Genomic DNA, 27,041 nt, shown 5'->3' with positions numbered 1-27,041 from the left:
CATAATAAATAATAAAACCTGCTGGGACCAAATGGCAGTAATTACTCTAAAGAGCTCTCTGAACAATCCTGTTTGAATGCTTAGACCTAATTTCTCATTTAAAAAAAACAGGAAAAAAAAAAAGAGAGGGTGCACTTGGGTACATGAATGTCAAAAATATCGAAGCAGCATTACAACAAATCACAGTGACACAGTCAGAGGTTTCTCAGTCTTACAGAGCCCAAGCACAATGCACTGAGATGGCACCGGGGATTATACCTATGGACTGGTGATTTCTCTCGCACACCTCGTCACTGACTTGTGACAAGGACACGATGAGCGAGATCCATTCCCATCTCCAGAAGATTTTACTTCACCACAGACGCTCAAAATTGGCATATAATCACTGTTTAGTTGCGAAAACGTGGTCTGAAATTATTGATCATATCCACAGCGGAGAAGACAGGCAGATCTGTACACTTAAGGGTGAATTTTCAAAACATTATTTTCAATCTCATGCATACATGTATGCACATAAAAAAGGGGCTGTCTAGGAGTGTACTAGGATGAGGCCAAGAGGTACGCGTGCAAGTTGCTATTTTATAAGCGACTTATGCGCTTTGGCAACTTATTTGCATAATTTTACACCTAATTAATCTTGCACAATTGATATCGAACTCATCTGTTGTCTATTATTGGTTGGGTGGGAGGTCTGGGTGAACTGGAGGGAGCTCAGAGTGAAGAACTAGGAGGGAAAGGACTGGTGGAGGTTTTGGCAAACTGGTGATTTCAATTACGCATGCTCATTTTAAAATATATCAACAGGGTTTTCTGTGGGCAAGTCAATTTTTTTCACATGTAAAATACGTGAGTGCATGTTTTTAAAACAGGTAGGAAAAGTATGCATTTTCAATTATTGTACATATTTGCGCATATGTCAGGGGATACACATAAGGGTATTTTATAACCTGTGTGCTCCTGATACACGCAGAACGTAAAATACTGTAGTAGATCTGTATGTGGCCATATACACGCATATATGGAGCTGCATGGAGTTGTTTGAATTTTACCCTCTTATTTTATCTCTTCCAACCCCTATCATCTTACTCCCCCTTAACAGGTCTCACACAGAAGATACAGACATCATGCTTAATTGCCAGGTATTAAAAAAAAAAAAAAGGAAAACCCTCTAATCTTCCCTATTTTCAACAGAAGAAGCAGCAGCCCTAGCCTTTACTGCTCACACTGGCAAGTGCTGGGGCACTCGGGCATTGCCAAGACAGTAGTCAAAACTCCTGGGAAGAAAGAAGCCTCCTGAACTACCCACACACTGACATAAGAACATGCCATGCTGGGTCAGACTGAGGGTCCGTCAAGCCCAGCATTCTGTTTCCAACAGTGGCCAATCCAGGCCATAAGAACCTGGCAAGTATCCAAACATTAAACAGATCCCATGCTACTAATACCAGTAATAAGCAGTGGCTATTTCCTAAGTTGATTTGATTAAGACATAAGAAATTGCCATGCTGGGTCAGACCAAGGGTCCATCAAGCCCAGCATCCTGTTTCCAACAGAGGCCAAACCAGGCCACAAGAACCTGGCAAGTACCCAAACACTAAGAAGATCCCATGCTACTGATGCAGTTAATAGCAGTGGCTAAGTAAATTTGATTAATAGCCGTTAATGGACTTCTCCTCCAAGAACTTATCCAAACCTTTTTTGAACCCAGCTACACTAACTGCACTAACCACATCCTCTGGCAATAAATTCCAGAGCTTTATTGTGCATTGAGTGAAAAAACTTTTTCTCCGATTAGTCTTAAATGTGCTACTTGCTAACTTCATGGATTAATTGCAGTTTATGGACTTCTCCTCCAGGAACCTATCCACACCTTTTTTAAACCCAGCTACACTAACTGTACTAACCACATCCTCTGGCAACAAATTCCTGTTGGCCAACTTGTGAAAGATGCAGACATGGACTCCTGATCACAAACTTTAAAGCAGAAACCTACCACAAAGCATAAAATAAGGCTCCCATACCAACTCTTGCATCTATGCAGAAAGAAAGAGTTCCTGATGTGCATGGAGTTAAGGTATGCTGTGTCAGTACAGTACCATGAGAGGAAAGAAGCAGAGGGTTACTGCAAGATTGGAAAGCAGTAGGTACAGTTAGTTCCAAAACTTCAAAACAATATCTGAATTGTGTGTACCTTGGTGAGGTCCATGCCAAGCTTGAGCTGTGAGATGAGATGAAGAATGACGCTGCGCTGATCATCCATGACTCCCAAATCATCTTCTTCGTGTTCTTCGGTGTCTGACATTTCATCTTCAGCCTGGATCAGCTCAGGGCCTGAATGCTGAAAAGTGAACACCACACAGGATCACCATCTAGACACTGCATGAATAGGAAGAGGCGCAAATCAGAGCGAGAGAGAGAGAGAGCAGATGGTCCGCCAGCATGGAAACAGTGCAGAACCCTACCTGCTGCTTAGTTTTAACACTAACAGGCCAATTGGCAATATTACCCTCTAGCAAAGGACTGGGGCACTGTACTAGTGCTCTGTGCAATTTACGCAGAATGCAGCGAGCTGTTCTTAATCTCAGAAGTGCTCAGGAACAAGGGCAGGCCAAAACTCTTCTTTCAAACGTCTCGTTCTTACTCAGTTCCCATGAGAGAGCATGTACAGCAGGAGCATTTTTGGTTGCACACTTTAATTTTCAGTACACTGAGCTGAAATGGAACTATACGGTACAAAACCAAGGTCCAGGTTTTAGAGCATTTACTTTTATGGCTCTTTGGTTTTGCAGTATTTAAAATAAACTCTGCTCCATTCTGAGTCCCAAACCCAAATACCATAACGCCGGATCGAGACTGTACCTCATCTGCGTCACTAAAACGAGAGAAACCCACCCCATGGCTTCTTTCTACCTGACCTCATGTCATCCTTGTAGCAGTCCTGCTGTACTCCAAAACCAATTATTTAGAAATATATATATATATATATATATATAGCTTTATAGTCATGTAAATGTGCCATTCTTTTTCAGGGGGCTGGATGGAATTTCTATGACGTTAACCATTTTTCTTTTTTTCTGGGAGATAAAGCTGTGTCTACATTCTCCGCTTTATTCTCTGCTGTGGCTCCTGTATTTTCCAGTTAATGTGCTCAGCTATGGAAGGTCTTTGGCTCATTCAGGTTTCTGGCTCACGGAAACCACTAATGTGCTCCTGCAGTGTCAGTAATGAACTATATATTCCTCTGGTATTCCAACCGGGTTTTCTCTATGTGTTGTGAATTAGCCCTCCATTGAATTTGTGGACTCGTTGGAATACAAATGTGAATACTTATTTTCATTTTTTTTTTAATTTCCTGTACTAATGTCATTTCTTAACCAAGGAATATTTGTGTAAGTACATTTAAAAATTTCAGTAAATACAAAAGTGCAGTGAAAAACTGCAGCGTTATTACAACCACCAAACATTTTGGCCCCCTCCCCCCAGTCATTCCAATGCATTACCTGCTGCATCGGAGCAAACACCGCTACAGAAAAAAAAAAATCAAGCAAACCCATTGACGCCCAAAGTGGGAGAAGTGCACAGGTGCATTTGGGCACAAGACTACCAAGAATGAGCCCTGTGGTGTAATAACATGCTGCCAACTGATTATGACTTCCTGCGCTTATTACACATTCTTGCAACAATGCAGATTGTTCACAATAGAACATCAGCCTAAGAACGATGCTGTATTATGAAGCAATAACACCAATTTTCCCAATGCTTCCAGCACACCCCTCCCCCCCACCACCACCCCCAAGCTTCTTCCGTCAACAGAAAAAAAAAGGGGGGTTAAAGAGGCAACTTCAACCCAGCCTGCGTGAAAAGTCCTCGCTGCTCTCCCTGAGGATGCAGAGCCCTAAATCATACGGCTGTATACCCTCAAAAGAAGAAAACTACTTTTATGGTAAAAGCAGCACATTCATGAGAGAGAGCCTCGGGAAACATTTCAAGGCAGAGCCCACTCACTTGTGCAGGTGGCAGGGATGAAATGCCTCTTTCAAATGCTAATTTAAAGAGTCTGCAGGATGATAAGCTTAACAATAAACACAAAACGTTTCATCTTTCCCTTACAGCGCTCTAATGTAAAGGCAGTCTCTCTCTCTCTCTCTCTCTCTCGCCTTCACATCCTTTGCTCTGCAGACTTCATCATCATCCATATCTTCTATGTAAATAACCATCCCATTGCCTATTTAATTTAATGGGCTCGGTTCACCCAATTTGGGACCAGAAAGGAAGCTGTGGCACATAGCTATTTGGGAAGTCCGGCTGATGCAAAGGTAAAACGAAAAATAGTTGCTATTCTAACCTGGAGCTGCACAGGAGGCCAAAGAAGAGTGATATGAGCAATTAATGAGCATATAATGAGGCATTTGGGGGTCTATCTGGCTCCAAGCCACAGAGTACATTAGAGGCTTCATCTCCCTATACCTTACCCTCATTAACCCTTTTCAGACATGCAAAGTTGCTCAGGTGACACTGGGCCACCTATAGCACTGATGCTCAAACCAGTCCTCGGGGTGGGGTTTCAGGCTGTCCCTAATGAATATGCATGAAATAAATGTGCATACATCAGAAACCCAGTGCAGACAAACATATCTCATGCATTTTCATTAGGGACATCTACAGTGGTGCACATGCAGGTAACCGTGTCATTTACAAACAACTGGACACATCTGGAAGCCAAAAGGTGACTGCACTCACTCACACCTCTTTCCCTTTCTGCTGCTGTTTATGCTCTGTCCAAAAGGACTAAAAAGGGTGCATAATCAAAACCCAAGGACCGACATTCTCCTGAACAAAAGAAAAAGGACCTAAGGCTCAAACTGCAAAAACTATACTGAAAAATGATAAATAACCCTAAATACGACAACATGCTTACCAGGGAGTTATACACTGAAGAAGCGGAAAAGCTAATGTTCTGAGAGCACTAAACTCTCAAAATGACAAAAGGATGTTAAGAGTATGAAGTCTAATCGTAACATACCAGAAAAAAACACTCATTGTACCAATCTTGTACAGCAGTCGCTCAAGATTAATAGCAATAGCGCTGAAAACACCATACATTAAGGGCTCAGATAAAGAACTCGGCTTATGAAGCAAATCCTCGAAAAGTGCAGCAATTGTTAGAAAATGCTGATCCTGCCATTTGCACACTCGAAGCTGTATAGTAGAGCAACTTCACAAAAATGAGACCAGCACTGTGCAATGCAACAATCCAAAGGCAGAGTCAACAAAAGGTTCTCTACATCCCTCCTACACAGGCCAGGTTTGGCTTAAATGGCTTTTTCTAGGAGAAACAGCACCACCACAGAGAAGGAGAACTCATGATGTAGCGCATCACAGTGGGTGCCTTTCAGTTTCTATAATTTAAAAAAAAAAAAAAAAGGCATTTTTGAAACCCAATCCAAAAATAGTTAAGTACAGAAACATAAAAGTTATGAAAATGTGTATCTTTAGGGTCTATATTTTGGGGGTCTTTGTTTGTTTTGTTTTTTTTTAATTTTCCTGGGAATTTATCAGGGTTTCTTATAGCAAGATCAAAAACAGGAAAAACAAATCAGTGAAAAAATGCGACTCATTTTTCTGAGTAAATATCAGAATTCATTTTGGTGGCTAGAATAAAACAATATTCAGCAGCATTCTTATCTCTATCCTAGCATCTCCCCACACCCCTGAGAATCTCCCTCGTCCCCCCATTGCTACCGCATTCCTCCTTACTGGTGGTGGCTCCAGGCTTCTCCTCTCTCCTTCGGCAGCAGCTTACTGAGGCTCCCGTGCTCTCCAGCATTGCACATCCACTTTTGTGCGGGGCCAGGGAGCCTACCAGGAAGTGCCTAATGATGGGCATGGCCTGCTTCAAATGCTGCATTGGTGGCACCAAGCACCGGGCACTTTCGCTGCCTGGGGGGGGGGGGGGGGGCGGGGAAGAGACTGAGGCGGGACTTGAAATGCCACATCAGCGGCACAGGGAGTGAGCACTTTCGTTAGTGGCGGGTGGGGCTTGAAATGCTGCAGGTCCTTTGGCCTGCACTGGTTTCCAGCAGTTACTGGAGGCCTTGAGACACTGCATCTTTAGCTCTGGAGCTGCTCTTTAATCAGCCTAAAATTAGGGTAAAAATGGGTTTAATCCAGAAATTTATGGGTAAAAATAGATTTATAATGAAAACGAAGAACCCTATGTATATTCCAGCCAACACCCAATGGCAAATTAAAAATCATCTTACCAGAACGTGAGAAAGTCCTGACTTCAAACCCCACGGATCCATTTTACAAAATAAAGCAAAATGGAAGAACAGTTTATAATGAGAAATCATGCTTCATGTTTCTGCTAATCACATGGATGGTGTTAAGCTAATAAAAAAAAAAAGGGAATAGAATTCACCAATACAAATGACAGGCCAAAATTTGGAGAGAACCTCAAAAAGCGAAAAAAAATTCTAAAATATATAGACAAAAAATATAAATATGAAAGAAAAGCAGAAACAAACAAATCTTATAAAAGATTGCCATTAAAAAGGCTTGCCCTTCCACCTTTTGGTTTAGCCTATCCAGATACACAGTTTGGCAATTAAAAATCCCAGGTTCAGAGTGGATCAAAACCCAGGAGATGCCATGACATTGATTCGATGTTTTTTCTGGATCCAATGAAATACCGATGGCGCCTCCATCCGGGAATTCTGAATACAACTTACATGCCCTCCTAATCAAATGCTAATCCTTCATTTCATCTGTCCAATATAAAGAAGTTCACAAGGACATCTAATAACATTGATGACTTGTGTCTTATTACAGTCCATGGACAGACTGAGCAGTTTCCAAGGAGTTCAATGGCTGGGAGCAGTACAGGCTGTACTGGACAACTGATACTAAGAAAAGAATAAACCATACTATCCCAAGGTTTCCTACCTTGACGGAAAGCAAACAGAGATGGAGTTTGAAAAGATGAGTGTTCAGACCGCGCATGCCAGGTGTCCAAAATAATCTTTCACACAAAATGAGATTTAACAGAAAAAGGCAAAACACATCAAAGATGATGTAGAATCTTTTATTTGAGGCATCAAAAGCCAGTCCCGATGTACATGCGGAGCCTGTTTATAAGCTTTCTTCAGAATCCCAAAAGCATAGCCTTCTTCTAAGAACTGAGAGGCCATATTCTGGGAAGAAACTTTATATTCATTAACTGAAAAGCAGAGTCATCTCAACCAAAGAGATTGATCTACTGTTATATTATCACATAGGCACTTAGGATGATGATTCTGACATCCATGTGATTTCCTGTGAATAAAAGTAACCAGTTTACTAGGAAACACTGAAATAAAAATATCCTTAAAAATATTTAGTGGTTCATGAAGCATGACTTCTCTTTATAAACTGTTTTTCCATTTTGCTTTACTTGTTCGTAAAATGGATCCGTGGGGGTTTGTCGTCAGGACTTATCCACCTTCTGGTAAGCGGATTTATATTTTGCCATTGGGTGTGGCCTGCAATACACACATGTATATACAAATACTTTTTTTAATTCTGTACTTATTATTTTGGGTGGGGGTGGGTCAAAAATAAGTTTATTTTAATTATAGAAACTGAAATGCGCCCACTGTAATAAGCTACCTATTGAAATCGTCCTTCTCTGCAGCTGTACTATGCCTCCTAGAAAAGGTCATGTTAAGTGAAATGCAGCCTGAGCAGGAGAGTTGTGTTTATTTGTAAAAAATGTATCACCCACACTCACATACATATTGCTCTAGTCGGTTCACAATATTACAACATTCATTTTAAAATACAAAAAGTGTAAGAAATACAAAACAGAATAAAAACTAGCCAAAGCAACAAGCTTAAACAACTGGAACAATGTCGTTTGGGCTTCCATCAGCTGAGATCATAATTCCAAAACAAAGCAAAAAACCAGCAAGGGGGTAAAAACTATGTCAGTCCTGCACATAGACATTGAAGGCTGGTAAAAACAAATAAATCATTTTTAAAAAAGCGTTAAAAGAGTAACGCATGTCACGTGAAATTGTTCAGGTAGTGTATTCCAAAGACAATGGGTTCGCAACTGAGAAGCCCTTTGTTGGCACTGCCCTTGGATTGTTATATTCTGCAGCGCTGGTCTCATTTTTGTGTTTTACACGTGTAAATGCACTTTACCCATGTAAGTGGGCTTTTGAAAATTGCTACAATATAAGCCATTGAATTGCCAATAGGTTCTACCCGCGTTAAGTGCACTTAACGTGGGTAAATGGCTTTTGAAAATTGTTACATGCATAACTATTTTAAAAATTCACCTGCCAGTTTCAAAGGAGTGCGTCAGTATCAGCCTTTTCTAACAATTGCTGAACTTTTCTATGAGTGTCGAGGATTTGATTCACAGCTGAGTTCTTTATTTGAGCACTTGATTCATAACCTTTTCAGCACTGTTGCTATTTATCTTGAGCAATTGCTATATAAGACTGAAACAAGTGTTTTTTCTGTATGTTATGATTAGACTTTTTACACTAACATCCTGCTGTCATCTTAGGAGGTTAGTGCTTTATAAACACATTCTTTTCACTTGTTTAGTGTTTAACTCCCCGGTAAGCATTTTTGTTAAGTTTATTTAAGGGTTTTTTTTTTAATATATTGTTTGACATTTGTACCATGGGACTTTTTCTTCTGTTTATATTCATCAAAGAGCATAGGTTGCTTGTCAGCTGCATTCATGCAGCTGAAACAGAAGTGAGGCCTTTAGATGCTGGGATTGCACCTTGCTAACAGTGGTGCTGGAGGCAGTATAACCATGCAGGAATAGTGGGGTCATGCTTATTGCCTGACTAAGAATCTGGAGGCCAACAGATCTGGCTGCAGCCTCTGCCCTTCCTCCAGCTGGTGTTTCGGGACTGCTTCAGGCATAAGAAGGCCCCTTGAGGGGTCCTGCTCCCAACTCTGCTACGTCTAATGTGTCTTGCTGCGGCCTACCTTTCTGAATGAGAAGGGTACATTACTGATAGGTCCAACATGTGCTGCCAGAATGAAACAAGTCTTTTCCTAAAGCTTGGTTTTTAACGAACTGGACTCAGGCCACTAATGAATATCTTATTTTATTTGTATGTTTTTCAAAATGACCTGGACCCCCGCTGCCAATCAAAGGGTCAGAACAGGGCACCCTGATTCCTGAATACCAGGAGGCAGAAGTAGAGGGAACAAGTGTGCTCCAGTAGCTGATGGAGGACCCTTAGGGTAAAAAGGCCCAGAGGACCAGCTATGGCTGAAGTGAGGAGATTCAGCCTGTGAGTAAGTATTCCCTGTACATGTCTGTCACTGTCCATCATGGTGCCTTACATATCTACAATTACCTTTTCATGAGCTGTCTGTCTCTGTCTGGCATGCTGGTGCACCACCTGATGTATTTCCTTTTCTCGTTTATACTCTCCATGTAATTCATTGCTTACAGAGTGTATACTACCTCCTTCCATCCCTCTCTGTTTTGCCTGTGATCATTTGCTTTGGCAGGGTTTCCCCTCTGCACTTTTGGCACAGTCTTCTGTGGCTTGCAGTGGAAAGGAACCTACATTGTCTGTGTTTCCTAAAATACTGATTCATATTGCTAGTCTTCCTTTTTTTAGTTGCATTCCACGAGGTCCATATTCAGCCACTGACTGGTTAACAAAGTTAGTTGGATAAACGTATCCGACTAACTTTGCAGGGATATTCAGCAGCTCTGGCATGCTGCTAAACAAACCCAGCTATCTTGACGTTAGCCAGATAAGTTAATCAACTAACATTAGGAGTGCCCTTTGGCAGTCCAAAAATTATTCAGTTATGCTAGTCAGATAATGCTGAAAATATCATTTATCCAGTTGACTTACCCTTAAATATAGAGGAATGATGAGCCATGGGACAAAAAGGGATGGGGGGCAATATTGAGCACACTTTCGCCCCCGTACTGCCAAGTTAAGGGTGTGGCTATGGAGGCTTCAATGGCCCCTGATATTGAGCTGGTTTGAAGAGCAGATACTAACCCGTTGTCAGCTTAGGAAGAATATAATCCTTTGGAGACGTTACATTGACGACATTCTGTTATGGTCAGGTAGTTGCACTGATTTGGACTGTTTGATATGGTTGAATACTCAGGACCATAACTTACAGTTCAAGTCTACAGTGAGTGCCAAGTTGGTACATCTTTTGGTCATAGCTATTTCCTATGATAAGAGAGGTTTTCAGTTTTCTATCTTTAGGAAAGAGACTGATCGGAATACCTTGAACATTTTGATAGTTGCCATCCTTTGAAATTGAAGCTGAATGTTCCCGTGAGACAGTTTCTAAAATTAAGAAAACTATGTTCATCCACTATTAAATATTATCATAAGGCTACTGATATATATAACAAATTTGTAGAGAGGGGTTACCCTAGCAAGGTCCCAAAACAGTCCCTTAAGAGAGGCCAATGGGCCAACCGGGATATTTTATTGCAACCGCATCCTCCACGAGAGAAATCAAAGTTGGTATGTGTGTTTGCCATTTACACCTGACATATGGCAGGTACGGAAAAGTATTCTAAGACTTCTTTTAGCGTTTCAGGAGGGTCCTACTTTTGCCCTGTCCCATGCTCGCAATCTAAGAGACCGGTTGGTTCACTCTACTATGCCATCTCTATCAGTACATGAGTCCCAGAGAGGACATTACCCCTGTGGGAAGTGTAGTGTCTGCCCTCTATCCTTCAATGGGTACACGGTGTTGTTACCCAACAGATGTCCTTTTAAGTTACGTTCTGAGTCCTCCTATAATTCTGCAGGCGTGATCTATTTCATTTGGTGTCCGTGCTCTTTGTTATATATTTTTTATTTATTTATTTATTATTTTTATATACCGACATTCGATCTGAGATATCACGCTGATTTACATTCAGGTACTGTAGATATTTCCCTATCCCCAGAGGGCTTACAATCTAAGTTTTGTACCTGAGGCAAAAGGAGGGTGAAGTGACTTGCCCAAGGTCACAAGAAGTGACAGCAGGACTCAAACCCTGGTCTTCTGGTTCATAGCCCACTGCTCTAACCACTAGGCTAAATTTAAATTACAGGTACAGGAACACGTTGGTTGTATTAGGTGTGGCAAACATGAGGGCTCTCTGGTCACCCACTGGGAGATGGCAGGACATAAAGTTGAAGATCTGAGATTCGTGGTTTGAAAAAACCAATCCCATGTGTAAGAGGGGGAGATTTCAGGAGATTATTGATACAAAAAGAACAATAATATATTTTTCAGTGGGGTACTGTAGTTCCAGGTGGTCTAAATAAGGAAGTAGAATGGAATGTTTTTTTATTAATGAAATTAAGTGATATATAATAAAATCCTCCTTCAAATTTCAAAGGTTTATCTAAATATTTGTCTCCATAAATTTCCATCTTTGGGATTAGACATTACAATACAAGACAGGAGTTTTCAAATAGGTGCATTTAGTAATTCCTGAGCCAGGTTCTAAACACTTAGGGCCAGATTTTAAGACCTACACGCGGGCGTAGATTTGTGCGCGCAACCCGGCGCACACAAATATAAGCCCAATTTTATAACATGCGCGCGCAGCTGTGCGCATGTTATAAAATCCGGGGTTGGCGCACGCAAGGGGGGGGCACATTTGTGCAACTTGCGCGCACCAAGCCCTAGGGAAGCCCTCGGAGGGAACTTTCCTTTCGCCCCCCGCACCTTCCCCTCCCTTCCCCTATCTAACCCGCCCCCCCCAGCCCTATCTAAACCCCCTCCCCCAACCTTTATTATTTAAGTTGCGCCTGCCTCTGAGCAGGCGTAGATTGCATGCGATCCCCTGGCCTAGCAGGCCTTCGGAGGCCTCTGACCACACCCATGCCCCACCCCGGACAACCCACGCCCCATCCCTTTTTTCAAGCCCCGGGACATACACGCGTCCCAGGGCTTGCGCGCGTCGCCGAGCCTATGCCCCTTAAGATGAAGAGATCTACGCAGTTAACTGTTCGCCTGCTGTGTGCCGATTAAGCTGTGTGTCTTTCAAACCAACGGGGGAGGAGTTTAGTGAGTTTATTAGGGCGTGAGCCTGCTCACGCTCATGAGTATGTTTGGGGTGAGTCTTTGTGCAATCGTTTGCTTGTTTTTCTAGGATTTTTTTAGTGATGACTTTTATTAATTTTCTGATTTTAGAATAAAAGCGGCAGTCCCCTGATGCAGGCAGCAAGTGCTGCCGAAACACTGCAGCGTCGGGTGTTGTGATAAGCGATACTCCTGCCAACCTCACTTTCAATGGCGTGTTGTGACAAGCGTTACTTCTGCTGACCTTGTTTTCAGCGTCTGAGCGCCACGGGGCTTTCGATATAGTGAGAGAGTGTGTGACCTCACCTCTATAAAAGGAGCCGTACATTTTTTATGCCTGGACAGAAACCAGTTAGTTCTATTTTTCATGCCTAAGCTGGTGCCTCTTCGGAACAGTGGAATATTACACAGCAGACGATATTCTCTTCCAGCTACATAGGAATCGAAATAGTTGATGCTATAAATAAACATACGCCGGTTGGTGAACTTTGTTAATGAAGGAGAGGGTTCACTGAAAAGTAGCCGGACATTGAAGCTCATGTAACCGGCTTTCACAACTGATTTGAAGATCCCTGTGTGAGTTCTGTGATTTTTACAGTGGATTACCGGCAATCTTCTCTGAATGGATTACAACTTTTTCAATGGATTTCCTCAATGTGGGGTTTTATTTAAATTTTTATTTTATTTATTTATAGTTTTATACAGACATTCATTTGTACATCACATCGGTTTACAAGGAACAGATAGCATAAAACATTGTGAGAGGAAAAGAAATGGAAATTACATCTCAACATTATTGGGGAAAATCACAAATGGGGCAGATAGGTTGTAAGAACAGCATAGAGGGGGTGAGGGTGTGCAAGGTGCAATTAACAAATCTTAAACATGGTATTTTTATATACAAAGTGTCAATAAATAAGTGAAACTATTTGTACAGGAGTTTTATCTAAGGAAGGATTAGGTCTAATGGGATGCTGGGTGGTGAAAAGTTATGAAAAGGCATATATGCCCTGCCCCACCCACCATGCTCCGGTCTCCTATATAAGCCCCTTTCGCCGACCACACAATCAACTGCGCAGCCCTTGCCTCGTTAACTTCATATTTTCGTATTTTCAAGTAATCTATTAATCATATTCAATTTCTTTTTGTTATGTTACACAACGTTCTAAAGTTATCTGTATGTATTATGTTGTTCTCATGTTAACCGGAGTGAAGGCAGAATGCTATACTTTGGTATATAAAAGATCCAAAATAAATAAATAAAAATAAATATTTGAATAACCAGGTTTTTAGTTGTTTTTTGTTTGTTTTTTTTTAATTCTGTGTGCTGATTTTAAGTGATATGTTTTTTCCTTTGTGGTCTTTGATTTTCCTTTTTCTCTTTTTTGTTTTTTTCCTTTTTCTCTCCCCCCCCCTTTTCGGGGCTTTTGTTTATGGTGTCTTTTTTTGTCATGTCTAGCATGATTTTGTGGGTTACATAATACGGGTTTGAGGGATGTTCTCTATGCATAGTGAAGTGAGGGATAGATTAGTTGATATATACAGATTTTGGCAAATATATAAACAAAGATTTAAATAGATCTCGTTAGCTGATTATAGTGAATGGATTTTTATGACTGTCTTATTAAATCTGAACTCAGCCAGACAAAATGTGCTGAAGAAGGACTTGTGTCTTCTCGCGTACCCTACACCTTTGCATTTTTTGTTCTTGCTTATTAGAGTAACTGTTGTGTCCTTGTAGCTTGGTTTTCCTTCCAATTCTTCACTTTTCCCCAGAGCACGCGACAGTTTCTCTGAAGGATTGATGTCCTGCAGGGCAGGCATCCTGCTACCAGTCAACATATGCACACATGCATTCCCAGAGCACGCGACAGTTTCTCCGAAGGATTGATGTGCTGCAGGGCAGGCATCCTGCTACCAGTAAACGCATGCACACGTGCATTCCCAGAGCACGCGACAGTTTCTCCGAAGGATTGATGTCCTGCAGGGCAGGCATCCTGCTACCAGTAAACGCATGCACACATGCATTCCCAGAGCACGCGACAGTTTCTCCGAAGGATTGATGTCCTGCAGGGCAGGCATCATGCTACCAGTAAACGCATGCACACATGCATTCCCAGAGCACGCGACAGTTTCTCCGAAGGATTGATGTCCTGCAGGGCAGGCATCCTGCTACCAGTAAACGCATGCACACATGCATTCCCAGAGCACGCGACAGTTTCTCCGAAGGATTGATGTCCTGCAGGGCAGGCATCCTGCTACCAGTAAACGCATGCACACATGCATTCCCAGAGCACGCGACAGTTTCTCCGAAGGATTGATGTCCTGCAGGGCAGGCATCCTGCTACCAGTAAACGCATGCACACATGCATTCCCAGAGCACGCGACAGTTTCTCCGAAGGATTGATGTCCTGCAGGGCAGGCATCATGCTACCAGTAAACGCATGCACACATGCATTCCCAGGTGTTTGCTCTGGAGGTGAAGAGATGTCCTCATTGGAAGTGCAGTTGCAGGTGCTGCGTTCTTTCATGCTTTTTACTTGCTGCTTTCTGTACTATCTGTAAGGCATCCTAACTGTCCCTTTCTTCTCTTGCAGCTTTTCTTGGGCATGTTCTGCTTCCAGAAACAAGGTGAGTTAAGTTTAAAAAAAAATGTTTGGTTTTTTTTCAAGGAAATCTTTTTTTTTTTTTATTTTGGATAACTCTTATATGTATTACTGAACAGGTTTCATCAAGTGTGAACATGAATGATGGGTCCGAGTGCTGGAATGCGAGACCATGCATAGTGTGTAGGTACCAGCAGTGCAGCTGTAACAAAATAAATGAGAGGATGATGTTTGAAAGCCTGGGTGGGGGAGGGAGGAGGGCATTTTTGGTTAGCGAGCATGTAGGGATTCTTGACAGGCAGATAGGGACTATATAGCCACTTTTCAACAAACTGTCATAATATGTTCTGGTAATCATGGTACTGTCTCTTTAATAATGGAAAGAAATGGCGCCAGAGCAGATCATTTGCCATATTCTTTCCTGAGATCTTTTTGCAATTCTATTCCAATGGAACTGGATAGAATTTACGTAAAAGGTGGTAATGGCTGGAAAATCAAATAAATACATTATTCTTCCCAAACGGAAGAGTGAGAAATACATGGGCAAAAGGAAATCTGCCCAGACTTACTCCCGCTCCGATCAAGAGTAAATCTGCTCAAGACAGAGGCCTCAGGGAGAAAAATGAATGTCGTGTGTATACCATAGGTGGATAAGTAACCTTTGGGAAGTGGGACTGGAGTCCAATAAAGGAGAGTATAGGTGAGCTTTACCTGCTGTGTTATCCAGGCCAATCTAAATAGGGTTTGGAGTTTTCAAAACAGCATTAATAATGGTACATATCTCCTCATATGGAAGTTAATACTCAGGGAAACCCAACATTCAGCTGCCACTCATTTAGTAGAGGCTCAAACCCTGGGGGTGAATCAAGCCCAATGTGACTCAGTGACTCAAAGTTGGAAGTTTGAAGAGTTAAAAGTCTACAAAGTTGCTCAAAAGTGCAGAGCTAAGCCCTTCCCCTAAGCACTGAGCAAACAGATATGAAAATTCTACTCCTAAATGTAATTACATAGCATCCCTTGTAAGCAATGAAGGTTGGCAGAAAATCAGCCAAGAGAATTTTACCAAAGAGTAGGGAAGTTGGAAGGACAAGTTGAAAGATTGTCTGGAGACGTTTTCGCAGAGCGCTTTGATGATAAGATTTCCAAAATCCAATTGGGGTTTAAGTCTTTTGCTACTTTTGCAAACTGTGATTATCAATGAGCCTGAGAGAGAATAAGACGATAGGATTAATACAGGGATAATAGGATCAGATCCGGGAATGTCAAAGGCGGAGCTGGAATTCCAAAGAATGACAGAAGTTAAAATGAGTAAATTATTTGAGATTGTCAGACCCTGTATGTGTTCTCTGGATCCCCTTCCTCAAAAAACTGGCAAAGAAAGAGGGATATAAGTCTTTTACCTTACTTAACCTCAGTGGTGAACACTGGCTTACAAAAAGGGCTATTACCAGCTTTCCTGAAGAAAGCAACAGTACACCCAATTCTCAAGAAAGAAAATGCAGATTCAACTAATGTGAATCAGTATTGGCCCAATTCAGTTCTGCCCTACCTTTTCAAAGTAATTAAGAAGGGTATACCATCAAATTGAAGACCACTTAGTACATGCTAGTGCCTTCTATATTAGACAGACAATTTCTCCCTTCCCTTGCATTTTTATACAGAGGGAGCTGGTGCATTGTGACAAGTTCATGTATGTCTCCCCCCTCTCTTCCATTGTTTAAAAATCCAGAAGTGAGACTGGAGGAGCTTACAGTGCTTTCATAGCTCATGACTCCTCGCCATGTCCGCACTGCCTGCTCCGTGGAAGCTGCTGTGTTCCACAACATTTTTGTTATTGTAAGCGTGCCTTGGGCTTGAAAAGGTTAAGAAACACTGGGCTATGTAATGCTTTTTTTTTTTTACCAGGGTATTACAAGTATTGTATCTCTTTGAGGCGATCACAATTACTCCAAAATACAGCCACAAGCCTCCTGACCAGGCCACAAAACAATGGAACCATAATCACCCCAATATTAGCTGAGCCTCATTGGCTTTATTAAAATTTAGAATAAAAGTTAAGATGATTGACAGATGTCTGCAAAGGGGCAACCCAAAGTATTTGGCAGAGATAACTTTCAAGCTATAAAGCCACGTGATGTTTGCGCTCGTCATGCTTGCCTCTTTTAGCAGAACCTCCACTTTCAGTGGCTTGGTTGCCGACTTCACATCAGTCAACATTTGGCTGTGCGGGACCAGCCCACTGAAAGCAGCTTACTCGCGAGATTCTGAGAGAGATTAATTACGGCTGTTTCTAGAAAAGAGTAAAAGAGCGGGTTTTACAACCAGGCTTTTGGGCGAGCGTAATATCAATGTAGGAGAAGGAATGTGCAATAACGCAGATCAGACAGTGGCCACATGGGGCGGCAGGGGAAGAAGAATGTTTTAGTTGTTCCAAGTCTAAGAAATGTAGGATTGGCTCTATAACTGTACATGGTTTTATGATTACGAGATTCGTCTTTGAGGGCTAAGGAAAAAGCAGAAAAATCAAGTGAAATAAATAAATAATCCAGTGCTACTGCCTTAAACACATTTCCTCAGTTTGAACAAACTATGAATACATAAAAACACTTTGAACAAGATAATGGAAGAAAGAAAACTGAAAGATGTTAACACACAGGTCACTAAAATCCAGGCAAACCAAACCCCACTGCATGATTGATGGTTAATGCTCTGCAGAGACTCTAGCCTCTGTGTGATAAGGCTGGCGGGAAGCATCCATTCATTTTGCTGACTCTGTAGCTGAAAAAATAAAAGTTAGGATACTCGCATTTCTCCTGGTAGCCATCCAGACTAGGGCTGAACAACCTGGGGGGTGAGGGCTTCAACAGTCCTGAAGGGGAGGCACACTGCCCGCCCAATCAGGGAAGAAAAAAAAATTGCTACACCGTCAAGTCTCTCTCGATGCCATGGAAGCGGTGCAAGTTCGGGAGGGAAGGAGCTGCCGGACCACAGAAGACATCACTGTGAGCAGGCCACAGGCGTCTCGTACAGCAGGGCAGGGAAAGCTGCTGCTTCTGCTCTGACGGGCCTAGGTGGGGAGTTTTTACTTCTGAGGCAGAAATGGATGTGGGGAACATCCGGTGTGCCACAAGCGAGGAAGAGCTGCCACCCTCAGGTCTCGGCATGGGAGGAGTTCCCGCTCTTGCCGGGTCCCCACCCAGGGAGAGAGATCACAACCATTGCGCCCGCCAAGGGAAAAGAAGTGGTGCGGTGGGGGAGGGGAATGGGCAATGAGGCCAGAGAGAATCAGGAGGTGGAGGGGAGAGGTAGGGTGAAAGAATAAAGGCAAAAAGTATATTAAAAAAAAAAGTCAAATAGGCAAATCAAAACATGAGAAAATTTTAAAAAGCAAGCAAACTAAAAAAAATATGGAAATAAAGAGAAAACTTATTGAAAACCGAAAAAAGCAAAAAAAAAAACAAACAAACCAATTATGCAGGGTAGGATGGAGTCTCTCAGTTCTTAAAAAACTTTGGCTGGCACCTTACTATTGTGCTGTGCAGCCTGTCTCTCTCGGTGTGGTATGGAGCGTCTCTGTGTGTGATATGGATCTGTGCCTGTATCCCTCTCTGTGTCTGGGGGTGGTGTTTGCCTGTGTCTGTCTGTGTTGTGTCTATGCCTCTGCCTGTGTGTGTCTGCCTTCTGTCTGGGGGCAGTGTGTGTCTGGTTTTTTTCTATCTAGGTGTGGTATATGTCTGTGTCTCTGTGGGGGGGTCTGTCGTTCTATGTCTGTCTGGGTATCTGTTCCACTCTCTGTCAGTCTGGGTGAGGAGTGCCTGTCTGGGTATGAAATATCTATTTTTTTCTCGTGTCTGTCAGGGTGTGGGGTGGTCTGTCTCAGTTCTCATATGTGTGTGAGTATATATGAGCTAACTTTTCAGCAACTTGGAGAAACTAAATGGGGTCTTCAAGCCACTGGCTGGCAGTCTGGCTGCCTAGTGAATACCCAACACATGTATGTGTATTTGTCTTCCCCCAGACAGTCCAAGAGAGGCATGGACAAAGCACACTCAGGCAGACACCACACACAGACACAGAGAGTTATAGACATACCCTCATGGCCCACAGAGACCACAGCACACACACACTGAGACCAAAGCACACCAGACAAACACAGACACGCACGCCACAACTTGGGAAGCACCAACCAATTGCATGAATGGATGGGGGGGGGGAGGGGTACATGGCTCATAAATGTTCACAAACCAGTGTCCTAAACCATGACATCCACGTCATTCACCTCCAGGGAATTCAGTAGTTTTACCACCCTCACCTCCTCCTTTCCCCTGATCCTGCTGCTGAGCCGAGGCAACTGGCAGAAGATCTGCTCCTGCTCCTTGATGGAAAATCGCAGCAAACAAGCGTCTTCTGTTGCTGTTCTCAGATATCCCTTCCCCCCCCCTCCCGTGTCCGCTGCTTCTGCCGCCACCACTCGCGCTTCTCTGCCCTCCTCACACTTGGGCTGATACAGTAAAATTCGGGGGAGAGCGGGCGCTCCAAGGCGAGGGCCCGCTCTCCCAACACGCGCCCAGGCCACTCTCCTGCACGCGCGATCCAATATGCAAATGAGGGCCCGTGGTATATCTCTAGCGCCTCCTTTTTGACAGGAGCGGCAGCTGTCAGCGGGTTTGACAGCCGACGCTCAATTTTACCGGCGTCAGTTCTCGAACCCGCTGACAGCCACGGGTTTGGAAAACAGACGCCGGCAAAATTGAGCGTCCGTCTTTCCACCTGCGGGCCGTTTTAAATTTTTTTTTAAATTTTTTTTTAAATTTTGGGGCCTCTGACTTAATATCGCTATGATATTAAGTCGGAGGGTGTACAGAAAAGCAGTTTTTTCTGCTTTTCTGTACACTTTCCTGGTGCCGGCAGGCGTTCATTTCTAAAAGTAAAATGTGCGGCTTGGCTGCACATTTTACTTTCTGTAGCGCACGGGAATAACTAATAGGCCCATCAATGTGCATTTCCATGTTGCGGGTGCTATTAGTTTTGGGGGGGGGGGTTGGATGCACGTTTTTGATGCGCTATTACCCCTTACTGTATTAGGGGTAAAAATAGTGCGTCGAAAACGCATGGCCAAACGTGGGCTAACAGTGCGCTCTACCGGAGCGCACTGTACTGTATCAGCCTGACTGCTCCGAGTCCCACGGGCTCTGCAATATTCCCAGGTTCTCACAGCAGAAGGGATGGGCCTGCAGGGTTCAAAGCTGTTAAGCAGGGGAGCTTGGCCCCCTACTATAAAGAGGGTGGGGAGAGAGTGTTAATATGCTGGGGAGGGATGCAGGGGGAGAAAAGGTCTATGAGGGAAGAGAGGAAGAGATGAAGCGGGGAAAAGGAAGACGTTTGGGGATAGAAGGGAAGGAGTTTCATAATGAAAGGCAAAAAGAGAAAACCAATGTACAAGACTGAGGATATACATGGGGGGGGGGGGGAGTGCGAGTAGAGGGGGGAAGATACACAATGCGGGGGCGGATGGCAGGCAGGCGAAGCACGAGAGAGAGCAGAATGTACAGGAAAAAGCCAGGAGATGCAGAGAGGGAAGAGGAGAGAAAGGCAGATATATATATATATATATGGAGGGGAAGAGGAGCTGCTCAGAGGGATGCAGATACATGGAGGAGAGTGTGAAGAAGGAGAGGCTGAGTAGAGAGCAAAGAGGATAAACTGCAGGAGAGGGGAACAGGAACTGAAAAGAGACTGCAGAAGAGAGAAGAAACTGGGAAGTAGAGGCATAGGAAGGGGTATAGGCTGCTGTGAGAAAGGGTGGTAGGTGAAAGCAGAAGAGAATGGAAAGAAACACAAAGAGCCAAAAAATTATCAACATGCCAGACAGTATTGTTTGAAAATGAAAAAATGTAAAGGCCTTCAATCAAATTGGCTTTGTAGTGCATGCAAAGTAATATAAAACAGATTGCTAATTTATACAAGTATGCCATAAAATTGCTAGAGAATCTCAGTATAATAATTTGTAGCAGGTACTCAGAAGCTGCTGCAGAAACGTACAATATCATTAAGATTTTCAGGTTTAGACTACTCAATGCCCTCTACATTGGCTTGCCCGACTCCTCAATGCACCCACTACAATTAGAGCAAAACTCAGCAGCTAGCATTCTTGTTGGTTCATCTCGCAGAAATCATCTCTCACCTATACTTTGCTGCCTTCACTGGCTTCCGATAAAATTTAGAATCATGTATAAAGTTTTAACAATTATTCACATTCTCACCCATAATATTTCTTCTACTTGGCTTTGTACAACTCTACGCATTTATAAACCAGCTAGACAACTGCGATGTTTATCAAAAAGTCTCTTAGATGTACCTACTGTCAAACTAGCAAGACTTGAATTTACTCATAAGAGAGCTCTCTCTTTAGCAGGCCCCTGCCTTTGGAACTCTTATACCATCATTGCAACAATTTAAGAAATCCTTAAAAATGTATTTGTTCCAAAAAGCTTTCAGTACTTCCTCTTCAAAATGATCACTCACAATACACTCATTTATAATTATCACCACAATTTTCTCCACCAGTTCATACCAATATTCCATCCCTAGAGCACTCTGTCTGTTTTGTTTGTTTATGAAATTGATGTGTTAAAGATTTTTGACTGATTATCGTTTTAGTGATGAATTTTTATTTAAATTATGTATGTTTTAAATCTGCAAACCGTTTTGACTAAATCTCTATTTGTAAAGGCGGCATACAAACATTTTAAAATAAACAAATAAATAAATAAATAAATAGATGTTCCATGTCCAAAGCCTCTGTTCCTCAACACTCATCTCTACAGACGGGAACGGCATCGCCGGCATGTGCCTAAGAAAATCCGCAAAACCTCACCTCCTACCGGCTTAGTGATATTTAGAGAACGGTGACAATAACTCATACCTTGGGACCAAAACCAGGATTCTTCTCCTGGTAAAATTATATTTAGTTTCCCCCACTATCACCACCACCATCACTGAACAATACGCACACTAAGGTGAACCAATGGACAGAGCTCCAATATAACTACTTTTCCATTCATTTGCATTAAAAAAAAACAAACCCAGTGCTTTGCATCAGTGCTTTGCTCAGAAGCTATTTGTTTGGTGACATCTCGGTCCATGAGCTCCGGAGGGTGGGATGGTGCAGGTACTGGCACTGGGGTTCCGTGGTGGTAAGGGGAGGCAAGGGCCTTGCCACAGTTGCCTCTGTCCAACCTTCGCAGTCCATTGACTCCTTTCACCTCGGCGGCCTGTGCAGGGCTACGGTTCACACCACATCAGCAACACAGTGAGAATTCCACTCTTGCCGGGGCCTCAGGGCTTTTTTTGTCTCTGGGCTACGGGTTCGAATCCAGCTCAGGTCTACAGTGATTAAAATGATCATTATCTGAAAGCTGTTTGTTGGCCTCTGAGAAATGAGCTAGTGGTCTCAGGCCAGTTTCCCAGCGTATGTGGCCACATCCATCGCCCCCCCCCCAGCATTATAATTTGGAACTGACTACCACCCTTGCTGACAATCACAGCAGCACAGCCAAACAGATCACACAGCTTATAGTGTTATTATAAAAAAGTTGGATAGGTTATAAATTTTTTTTTTAAGGTGCATTTCAACAAAAAGGTGCCCTTGCATAGTTTTGCTTGCAAGCAGTACAGGTGCTGTAATAAGAGGATGTAGGTTTCACCTAAACAACTTAGCTGGGTTACAGAGGGACTTCTCATCACTGCCATGCTATAAACATGCCTTGATGACAACTCCAGATGAGTAATCTCAGTCAGCTGCAGCAGAAAAGGTTTTATAACCTCCCCCTCCCCACTTTGCATGCTTGTCCGTGATTAAATATGAAATGATTGAAAGCAAATGCAAAATTACCTACAAGAGTAATGAATCCAGTGCTGGCTCAGCACACAGAAAACATCTGATCAGAGCAACTTCAATAAACTTTTTCTTTTCAATTATTTTCAGAGTCAATTACACTTTCTAAGAAAGAAATCGTTAACCCCTGCCTATTATTCAAAAGGTGATTTGGTCTGAAGTTCCAACACGTCAACTGCTTTTTCTTAGCTGCACAGGGCGCTTGGCTCAGCACGCGTGCCTGCAGCTGTTTGCATTACACCACCACACAAATGACAGAACGACGTTTGCTGACAAATCGGTCCGGCCCTTAACTCTAGCAAGGGTGCGTGCTGCAGGCCCAAAGCAGCCGCGCATAGTTTCTTCACATGAGAAACCTTAATGACCGGAATAAGCGCTCGAGCAACAAGAGGGCACAAACAGGGGTCATCCCTTACCCTGTGCTCCTGAAACGAGCCCCAGACCACTTCCTTCCCAGCATTCATGAGCCAGGTGAAAAAGTTAAAAACTAAAAAGCATCTTGGAGGTGCAGGCAGAAATAGTTCTTGTGAGATCACAGATGGAAAAGTGGGAGTGTAAGCCTCAGAGGTGAAGGGAGGAGGGAGGAATTTGTAGAGCCTGAAAAGGAGAAGGCAGAATCGCTTAACAAATATTTCTCGTTCGGTGTTCACAAGGGCTTGGAGCAGCGCACAGAACTGCCACATAGAGGGGTGGAAGTGAGGTAGGCCTCAGTCAGTTTCCAGAAGACTGTGTTCATGAGGAGCTAGAAATACTAAAAACAGAAAAAGCAATGGGGCCGAAAGACGGATATATCCGAGCATATTAAAGATGCTTAGGGAAGTTCTGGCAGCTCCACTATCTGACCTTTCCAATGCTTCTTTAGAGTCAGGAGTGGTTCCAAAGGACTGGAGATGGGCAGATGTAGTTCCTCTTCATAAAAGTGGAAATAAGGAGGAAGCTGGGAACTACAGGCCGGTTAGTCTGACCTCAGTGATGAGTAAAACAGAGATCTGGGGACGACCATATATGAAAGGGTGACCAAAATGATAAAGGGGATGGAATGGCTCCCATATGAGGAATGGCTAAAGAAGTTAGGGCTATTCAGCTTGGAGAAGATATGGCTGAGCGGGGATAAGATAGAAACCTACAAAATCAGGAAAGAACGTGAAGTTAGTACGTAGCACATTTAAAACAAATCTGAGAAACTTCTTATTCACTCAATACGCAATTAAACTCTGGAATTCGTTGATAGAGTTTGTGGTTAAGGCAGTTAGTGTAGCAGGGTTTAAAAAAAGGATAAGTTCCTGAAAGATAAGTCCATAAATTGCTATTAATCGATAGGGAATAGCCACTGCTTGTTGACGGCATTAGTAGAATGGGACCTAGTTAATGTTTGGATACTTAACAGGTTCTTGTGACTCGAATTGGCTACTGTTGGAGACAGTTTACTGAGCTTGATGGACCCTTAGTCTGACCCAGTATGGCATATCTTATGCTCTTATGATGATCAAATAACAAGATGAGAACACTGCAAATGCAAAAAGGATGCTTGAGTGCATAGGGAGAGGAACAGCTAACAAGAAAAAGGAAGCAATATTGCCTCTGTAAAGACCTCAATTGGAACACTATATACAACCCTGAAAACCGCACCTTCAAAAAGATATAAACCAGATGGAGTCAGTCCAGAGGGTAGCTACTAAAATGGTCAGCGGTCTTAATTTTAAAGCATATAAGGTCAGATTTAACAATCTAAACATGTATACCCTGGAGGTAAAGGTCAGAAAGGGGAAATATGAAAGAGACATTTAAATATTTCAAGATTAGATGCACAGGAGGCAGATCTCCTTCAGTGGAAAGGAAGCTCTAGAACGGGGGATCATGGGATAAGGAGAAAAGGGGGTAAACTCGGGAGTAATCTAAGGAAATATTTCAGTAGAGAGAGGGGTGGTGGTTACATGGAACGGCCTCCCAGTGGAGGCAGGGACAGTGCTGGAGTTGAAGAAAACATGGGACAAGTACAGAGGATTGGGGAGGAAGGGATTGTAAAGCTAAGTGGGTGATGTGAATGGGCAGATTGAATCGTAAGGTCTTTCTTTGCCATCATGTTCTCGGTTTCTACGGAGTTTTATTAACAGAGCTCAGGCCCTTCCCACCCAAGTTTGTGAAATTTAACCAATTATCTCAGGATTTTTTTTTTTGACATCTCATGTTCAGATATTATCTTTTCTCCCATCTGGTCCCTTAACAAGGGGCTGTGTTGCAGAGTACAGCAGTGGCTCTGGCCTGGGGCAGAAAAGTTCAGAAATCATATTACTATGCTTATTTGCTGTCCATAAAGGCCACACCCGGGACCTCTCCACATTTGACCAGAAGCCTCCAAGCCCAGATGCCTAACTCCAAGCCAGTGGTGCTGCTGCTCCTCTCCCCCCTCAGCACTGCGCATATTGTGTCACTGATGTGCTGGCAATAAAGAGGTAGTGGCTTCAGAAGAGGGCCGGCAAGAAGCAAGTCCATCTCCTGAACTGCTACCGGCTAGCACATTCAGGAAAACAGCCCACAGTATCTAAAAGAGAAAGGAAGCAGCAGCACATGAGAGACAGGTCACTCGCACTGTAACAGAAAACACCAATCATATTTGAAAATTTTAAGGGTTTGCACACCTTGGGTTTAGCAGACAGGTTTAGAGCTGGAGGAGGGAGGGAATTCATGCCAGAAATCACCGTGAAATCACCAGAAATCACCATGTAGCTGCTGATGCTACAGACCTGGAAAGTGTCTTTTTATTTGTGCATCAATGTTGTGATGCTGCTTGAATTTCAGGATTTTAGGCTGGATGATGTTTGTGAGGCTTTGTTGGGCAGTTCTTGCCTCCTGCCAGCAAAGGACCTCAGTGAGCCTCTTAGATACTCTAATTAGTTCTCCCATCTCTATGGCCCATACTTCCTGCTGACAGCCATCTTTGTCCTGTTTGGACAAAATTATACCCCAGGCTCACAGTCTGCACGTTGCCAAACCTTGATCTTATATTTTTGGTCCTAGGCTCAGTCCTATGTTTCATGTTCCCTCCTAGATTGTTTTGTGTATCCAGTGTTCCTGTTTAGTCCTAGTTTGCTTCATATATCCAGTCCTCCTGCAATGGTCCTACACTGCTTCTGTGGGTGCCTTCACATCTCCAGGTTTTCCTGCAGTGGCTTTGCTCTGTTTCTATGGACACTTTCATGTCTCCAGGTTTGGGTTCTACCTTGCCCTTAAGTGTGTGCCTTGTGTTTCCTGTTTTTCCTGTCCAAGTCCTGCCAGCTGCCAACACTGGAGGGCTCAACCCGAGGGGAAGAAGGCTATCACAGACAAAAGACAGCCTACTCCTGTTACAGTCAGAACCTGTCAGCCTCACCCTGTCTGTGCACTTCCCACTCTTAACTTTGGTATCATATCTCTAGCTGACTACTCCATCACATGATTTTATCAAATTGTATAACAAATCAGCAAACTATAATATTAGAAAAGATGGCATGCTTGCTAAGAGTCCCATGGACCATTGGCTGTCAGCAATCAGGACTGGGAGGTCAGGTCCACGTGATCTGCTGGTGTTGGTGCATCCAATCCCAAGAGGCAGTATAGGCACATGGCCCCTGGTCCTTCTCAAGCTTTGATCTCATAAAGGGCCTTTACCTACTTGTTTGCACAATAAATTTCAATGCAGCAGACTTGGTCACCTAGTAAGAGCTGCACAGGAACTGCAAGACAAGCCCCAGAGCAGCTCAAACTCAACCACTGAGCAGCAGCAGCAACAGCAGCAATTTCTACCCTAGTGAAAGCATCAGACGGGCAACAGATCAATCTCGGAAAATTAGCCAAGAAGGAAGAGCAGGCAAGGCAGAGCATTTCATTTCTTTTAACTTAAATATCCTCAGTTTTTGAGACCAGGATTTCTTTTTGCATGAACTCGTTGGCTCAGTCCATTGACCACGACAAATGATCTATCTATATAATGTGCTGAGCTTTCAGTGATGTCTGTCAGGGGACTGGCTGTTGAGGCCAAAAGGGAGTGCTGTTTGCAGTAAAATACAGGGCACTTTGCAAGGAGTGTGAACAAGCAGAATTGGAGGGAGGGAGGGAGGGAGGCAGAGGAACAGGGATGGAAAATGGGGATCAGGGTGGCCTGGAAAAGGCTGAGACTGCTTGGGTCAATTGGGGCCAACCGAGGGTTGGGGTGGAGGGATGAGAGTCCTCTGTTCGGGCCAGAGGGGGATAAGAGTGCTGATTTTGAGGAAGGGGAGAGTGATGGGGAGGGGTCAGGGTGCGGTGAGGAAGAAATATTCTCCAGTGAATGTTCACCGAGTGGTAGCTAATGAATTTATAAAAAATCTTGGTCCACAGGACAAAATTGGAGATCCATAGCCACAGCAAGTAACCTCCGGCCAAGAGCATGAACCAGTCCAGCAAAGCCTCAGATTAAGCATGTTTACAAAAACACAGTGAAAGAC

General features: G+C 43.2%; 1 protein-coding gene across 1 annotated transcript in view; it reads right to left on the bottom strand.

Moving 5' to 3' along the window:
• The window catches only part of OSBPL10 (oxysterol binding protein like 10), a 494,148-nt gene that overhangs the window by 131,472 nt on the left and 335,635 nt on the right, over nucleotides 1-27,041 (bottom strand). The window contains exon 7 of the mRNA XM_029589416.1: nucleotides 2,192-2,338. Coding sequence (XP_029445276.1) covers nucleotides 2,192-2,338 — 147 coding nt within the window. The remainder of the gene's footprint in view (nucleotides 1-2,191; nucleotides 2,339-27,041) is intronic.

This window comes from Rhinatrema bivittatum, chromosome 2 (assembly GCF_901001135.1).
Source record: "Rhinatrema bivittatum chromosome 2, aRhiBiv1.1, whole genome shotgun sequence".
In the NCBI taxonomy this organism is placed as follows: Eukaryota; Metazoa; Chordata; class Amphibia; order Gymnophiona; family Rhinatrematidae; genus Rhinatrema; species Rhinatrema bivittatum.
Note: the sequence above shows the minus strand (reverse complement) of the source record. Positions and strands in the feature narration are given on the sequence as shown.